This window comes from Asparagus officinalis, chromosome 7, assembly GCF_001876935.1.
Source record: "Asparagus officinalis chromosome 7, Aspof.V1, whole genome shotgun sequence".
Taxonomy (NCBI): Eukaryota; Viridiplantae; Streptophyta; class Magnoliopsida; order Asparagales; family Asparagaceae; genus Asparagus; species Asparagus officinalis.
The window spans coordinates 144,926,848-144,933,829 of record NC_033800.1 but is presented as its reverse complement, the minus strand read 5'-3'; the positions used below and the strand labels follow the sequence as shown (position 1 = coordinate 144,933,829).

Sequence of the window (6,982 nt, the reverse complement as noted above, 5' to 3'; positions counted from 1 at the left end):
TTTTAATTAGTATTTAATCGGATTAGATTAGCATAAGACCCTAATCACCCCCCCTCTAGGGTCTAACAATTGGTATCAGAGCTTGGTGCTCTTTGATTTAAGGTCTAACCACCTTGAGTTAAAGATCCAAGTTATCTTATTTGTGCTAATCTAGTTATGATTACTTTTGTCTTGCTTGCATATTTTCATATATATATCATGAATATGAATATATTTCGTTTAGGCTATGAATCAAATATTGCTCCTAAATTCATTAATTTTTCCTATGCACAATAGGCTTCTAGATTTAAACTATTTGTTGAATCTAGAAATATCAACTTATGGGAAGTCATTGATTGTGCTTACAATGTGCCCACATTGGAGAAATCCAAGTGGAGCGATCATGATAACAAAATGTTTACTATGAACAAGCTTTTCATTTTGATAGTGTTTACAAACTTTGGAAATTTATTGAAGCACATCAATGGGACTTGGAGGCAATCCAACAAGCTTTGGAGAATTCTTCTTCAAGTTCATATGGAGCATCATGCACACGGCCACAAGAAGATAACTCTTGTGTAGTAAGCGATTCCGATTCCGATAATGATTTATCTATTGATGAACTCGCTAGTGCATATGAGAAATTATCGCATGCCTACTCCCATCAATGAACTCGCTTGTGCATATGATAGATTATCTCATGCCTATACAAAATTGCAAAACAATTTTATTGATCTTAAAAGCAAGCATGTAGAATTGAAATCCGATCATGAGAAGCTAGTGTCCAAATTTGACATCATTGAAAATGAAAATATAATGCTTAAAGAAAACAATGATATGTTAAATTTGAAAAATAAAAAATTGACCTCATCCATTTCTAGCTTAACTCATGTAAATGATGCCATGATAGAAGTAGAAACTATTAGAAATGAGTTTAATTCTTTTAGAAATGATAATGTTTTATCTACTTCTATTTCCTATACATGTATGCAAAATGTTGAGTTGAGTCAAGTTAAAACTCACATATCTTGTTTAGATTCAACCTTAAAAACATGTATGGTAAACCATGATAAGCTTATGAACATGTGTGCTAAGTCTCATGCTACTACACCTAAACATATCACACATCATGCACACATGTATAGCAAAATTTATAAGTGCTCTATTTGTGGTCGTAAAGGCCATTTATCTAAATTTTGCTATGATGCACAAAAATCTAAAAATAGTAATATCAATGTTTCTTGTGCATCTCATAAGGCTTCTTCATCACACACACATGTACATGCACACACTCATAAAGTTCATCACAAGCATGCTCATGTGTATAGATGTGATCATTGTGGTAGATTTGGTCATTTGGCCAAATTTTGTTTTGATTTAAAGAAAGTTTCACATTTGCAAAACAATTTTAAAAGACCATCCATGTTTGCAAATGTTTCTAAAGTTTCCCGTGCACAACCGTTTGGTCAACATAAGCAAATGCTTCCTTTCCATTGTACTCATTGCAATCGAAAGGGTCATTTGAGTAATTTTTGTTATGACCATGTTCGTGCACCATATGCGCCTAAGAGGGTTCATAACCCTAGGGCTTTGAGCTTAAAAGATAGGGGTCATGTCCCTAATCCTTTTGGTACCAATAATACTTGGGTACCAAAACAAATTTGATTTTAAACCAGGAATTTTATTGTTTTTAATTTTCTTTTTCTTGGTTTTGAAAGATGTATTTTAAACTTTTATGAAAACAATTCCTTTTGTTGGTTAAATTCTTTTGTTTTCATGATTATTGGTTTTTGCTTTGATAAGAGGTTTGCACTTATATAACCCTCCGGCTTTATTGGGTGTTTATTCCCAAATCATGTTTACCGGATGCTAGAATGATTATATGGGTTGGAACAAGCTTAAGAGCTTGATATATTGTTGCCTCTTTTAAAATTCTTTTGTTAGAGATTTTGTTTTGATCGGTTGCTTTGAATTCATTATACTTCACTTATATGATGATATTTATGTGTTTGTGCTTATGGATCATCTATTCGTGCCTTATAATGTATTCCATATGTGGTTTGATCAAATTTCTTGATTGATCAAACATCGGTTTTGGATTTAAACTTTGATTTATGATTTCATTGGTTGATTTGTTTTTATTTGAAAACTTTTTACATGATTCTCATGTTTCTCTTCTTTTGATTTCATAAATCTATTTTATACATTGGCTTTTTTGATATGAGACAATATGTTCATCTTGATATATTTATATATGTTCTCATTATCTCTTGAATGTGAGTGATTTTTGGCATATTATTTATGCATGCTCACATATGTTTGCCATGATATTCATTTCATATATTCCATATGGCATTTTGATAGGGGGAGCAATCCCTATACTTGCTTCATACTCACCCATGCTTATTTGTAGGGGGAGCTTTCGCTCTCTTAATTCTTTTGTCCCCTTTTTGATGTTGTCAAAGGGGGAGAAATATTGTGAGTATATCTATCTTGTTTGTTTATATGCATGTGAGTTATTATCTTGTATATGTTCATTTCCTTCATGCATATATTCCTTTTTTGTAAATTGTTTGTCATCATCAAAAAGGGGGAGATTGTTGGCCTTCTTGTTTTGATGATGTTTAACAAACAATTTATTACTAATGTTGTTTGTCTAGTGTTTGTGCATTCCTATGTTTTGTAGACAAACAACGTTGTTGGAGGATGGATGGAATAGAGCTTCAACGATCATATCCAAAGGAGGTTGGCGGAATGTCGGTGAAGCCTTGCTATTCAAAGTTCAAGATCCAAGTTCAAGCTTCATCCGCGAGATTACCAAGTCAAGCTTATTGAAGATCAAGATCATTGCTTGGGTAATTTAGTTTAGGAATTTATATTATGTGTGTTAGTACTTTAAGCTCAATCATATACACACATACACGTTTTGGTTTTTGTATATATATAGTTATATATATACATATATGTTTTGGTTTGATAGTTTTCAAGTTTTACTATGAAACAAATGAATAGAATTGGAAAATACTATTTTGTTTCATGTTTATATGCCTATATATGATTTCACCTTTAACAAGCTTATATTTAATGAAATCATATTTAGTGTTTTGAATATATTGCATAGAATATGCAATTTTATGAAAATATTGTATTTCTAGGTTATAGACTTCATAACAACATATTATATCTTTTATCAAGTCTATACAATCATTTCATAAGGTTTCAAAATGTTGTTTAAGTCAAAATATCAAAATATCAATTTTCATATTTTCATGTTTTGGACTATTTTGTAAAATGATGATATTTTTCATTTGGGAAGTCCTTTTTCGAAACCAGTCGTTGTAGCATGTTTATTATCATGTCTACAATCATTCCCCAAAGTTTTACATTTTTTGGAATTTGTTTGATATTTTTAAACAGTGTTTTAAAATCAGCTCTAAAACCGATTTTTCTGGAAATGTCAGTTTTCGGTCGACCGGTACGGTCGACCGGTCTAGTGACCATTCGTCAGTATTTTTCCAGAGAGTCATCGGTCGACCGGTCCGGTCGACCGAGAGCTCCATCGGTCGACCGCACCGGTCGACCGGATTTGTGTCTGCTCGTTTTCTCGTTTTCGACCTGGATAACGGTCGACCGAATTTTCCGTCGGTCGACCGAACTTTTCCATCGGTCGACCTACAGAATTTCCGGTCGACCGACGATGGCTTTTACTGTTTCCAACGGCTAGTTTTTGTACCGTTGGCTGGGTCTTTTGGTCTTTTGTTTTGGGTGTTTTTGGCTGAGCTTTGAGTGGGTATATATACCCCATTGCTGATGTCTTTTCAAATTAGATTAATAGAGTTTTTAATCAAGTTTAATAAAGTTTTTAACAAGGGTTTTAGTTTGGTTTAAGTGTGTTTAAAAAGCTTTTAAGCAAATTGAGAGTTTGTTTTTGTGATTCAATTCTACAAGAGCTTGAGGAGATCATCTATTGGTGTTTGGGCATCCAACTCTTCTCCCTCCACTCTTGATATATTGAGAAGTTTTCTAAACTCTATTTCTAGCTTTTTATATATTTGATTATCATTGTTATTAAGCTAGAACTACATTGAGTTTAGTTTTGATTTATATCTCTTTGTTCACACACAACCTTTTGAGCTTATTGTATTTACATTCATAGTATAATTTGGGGTTGTGGGTTTGTGACTAAGAGTTGTGCTTAATTGAGTTCTCACCTTGTTTTGAGAACAATCATTTACTGTATTTGTGCTTAATTGTGAGATCACTTTGTAATACACTTGTACACCGAGTGAGAAGTGTGTGGTGAGAGTCGGGGATCGTCCCAAGAGGAGTGGCGTCGGTTGACGTGCCTAGGGAGAGGTTGTAACCGCGCACTTGAGGGAGACACGGTTGTGATAGTGGATTTCTCCCCGGGAGTGGGGAGCGGAGACGTAGGACGGAAGGTCCGAACTCCGTGATCATATTGCTTGTTTGAGTGTGCTTTGGCGTTCATTTATATTTATGTTCATATCTTATATCGCCATTGTCCATAGCTCATTATTTATATGATCCACTATCTTGTTTATGTTTATATCACCCTTAGTTACATATCCTTGCATATATCATATTGTATATCTCTTTGGTAGGATATATCACATTGTGTTAGTTTTATATCCTTGCATATACATTGCCTATATCTCTTGTTAGGATATATCTTGTTGTTCACATTGCTTATCCTAGCTCACATATCTTGTTGTATTTCATATTGCTAGGATAACTTGTTAATTAATTTTAATTGGCATTTAATCGGATTAGATTAGCATAAGACCCTAATCACCCCCCCCCCCTCTAGGGTTTAACAGCAACATCTGTCGCAAGAAATTAACTTTAAATTCACCGTTTGGATGCTTGCAATTTGTGACGCCCCTGGTTTCACAAATGGCTGGAGTCCAAGGTGAATCCAGAGATGTCAAATTTGTCATGCACCCACGATGTGCATAAATACATTTCACCAATCACAGTAATATCCTCTAGTGGAATCAAATATAAGTGTAGGTACAAAACATGCAAAATAAGGAAATAAAAACAATAGACATGATATAAAAAGAGAACATAAAAATATAGTGGAGTCTCAACTACTAAAATGCGCGACGACGATTATGCTAGAACTCTGTCATCCTGCGGCTCTCCGAAACACTGAGCTGTCTGAAAAGGAAATTTTAAAACAAAAAGAACAACAAGAAGAGCGTTAGAGTGCTACAGTAAGATCACCCCCATCCGCCCCCAAGGGAAGGGCTGCTAGATGATGTGGATGCTCTATCTATTAAACATAGTCCACCTAGATCATTTTCCCCGTATTTAATGGAATTAATATTTAGACACCTATAATACGAGATGTAGTACGTCGAGCGAAATAATCCAAACAAGAAAACCCTCATGTATATACCATATGTCTCAAAGTACGTCGAGCGAAATAATCCAAACAAGAAAACCCTCATGTATATACCATATGTCTCAAATTGTGAATCGCTAATCATTGATCCCAACCTAAGAATAAAATAAAGCAATACATAAAGTGTATTTTGGTTATTGTGTATGAGTTATTTTGGATGAATTTTCGTTTATTATTATTATCACTACTTTTTAAGAATGAGAAATAATTTCAGGTGGTAAATAATAAATCCTACTCTCCTCTTCAACGCCAAGGTTAATGAGCTGATAAACCTATTTGTGACCAACTTCGTAGAGTTTTTTTTTATTTAATGAGAAAAAATGGTTTATTCGTTATTTCAGATAAAAAATAAAGATAAAATTATCCTTAACACAATACATAACACTCACATAAATTTTTTTTAGAGAATTTTCTCAATGTTTAGATAACAGAAACGTGCAAACGTGCCAACTTTAGAGAGCTTTAGACCATCTCCAACCCATTACACCAAAACGATGCAAAAGTCACATCTAACAGTAATTCATCTCCAACCCACTGCACCATTTTTTGCACCAAAAAAGAATATTCTCAGTATATTCCTTTTTATCTACTTTTATATTATTATTTTCTATTCCCTATATTTTTAACTATTTCAACAATTAACCCTACATATCAAATTTTATTTTTTTCACATATTCCTTTTTATCTACTTTTAATTATAATGTCTAGATTTTAATATTATAATTAATAATAATATCTTTTAAATTTTAACATTATTTTTATAATTAAAAAAATAATATATTTTGTCCAAATTATACAATTGGAGTAAAATTATAAAATTTAAATATTATTGGGGTTTTTTTATAAATTTAAATAAAACATGAACAGTAATGAAGCGATGAACAGTGTGACTCCATATTTGGTGCAGCACTGTTCAAATGCACCAAAATGACGCAAGAAATGGGGCAGGGTTGGAGAAGGAACAGTGCCAAAAAATACACTGTTTGCACCATTTTGATGCCGGGTTGGAGATGCCCTTAGGATACTCAAGTGCAACCAAATACAAGCCGGCGTATAAAAGTGCATATACTCGGTTAAGCTGCAAGGTATTTGAGTGCAATTGAGTCATATAATCTTTTGGGCCAGGATTTACTGTGAGCCAACTCGGCCCATCAACTATGGCGGGTTAATAATACTAACAAGAAAGCGGGTCCGAGTCCAAGAGACCCAACTCACCACGAGCATCCCTCTCTCCCTCTCCCTCGCTCCTCCCTCCTCCTCCCTCTCATCTCCTGCCGCCGAAGCCCCTAAACCTAAACCCCAAAACCCTAACCCTAATCTCTCCTCCTCTCCCCAACCCCCCACTCAAATCCCACCTCCTTCAACCTCTCAGCTGCTCCTCCGCAACTTCCCCCATCGAAATCGCCGACCTCGTCGAGAAAGACTACTCCTTTCTCGAATCCGGGTCCTCCATCCCCCAGCGATCCAAAATCATCGCCTCCTCCGGCGTCAGTGCGACCTCTAGGGTACTGGTTGGTTTCCCGACGATCGGGTTCGTCGATCAAATCGCTGGTTCGGGCAACTGCGAGCTGATTG

The 6,982-nt window shown here is 34.8% G+C and overlaps 1 protein-coding gene across 1 annotated transcript in view; it reads left to right on the top strand.

Moving 5' to 3' along the window:
• Window positions 6,325-6,982, top strand: part of LOC109847909 — a 3,050-nt gene continuing 2,392 nt past the window's right edge. Inside the window, 2 exon segments of the mRNA XM_020417142.1 lie at window positions 6,325-6,492; window positions 6,610-6,982. The exon segment at window positions 6,610-6,982 is cut by the window's right edge and continues 14 nt beyond it. Coding sequence (XP_020272731.1) covers window positions 6,325-6,492; window positions 6,610-6,982 — 541 coding nt within the window.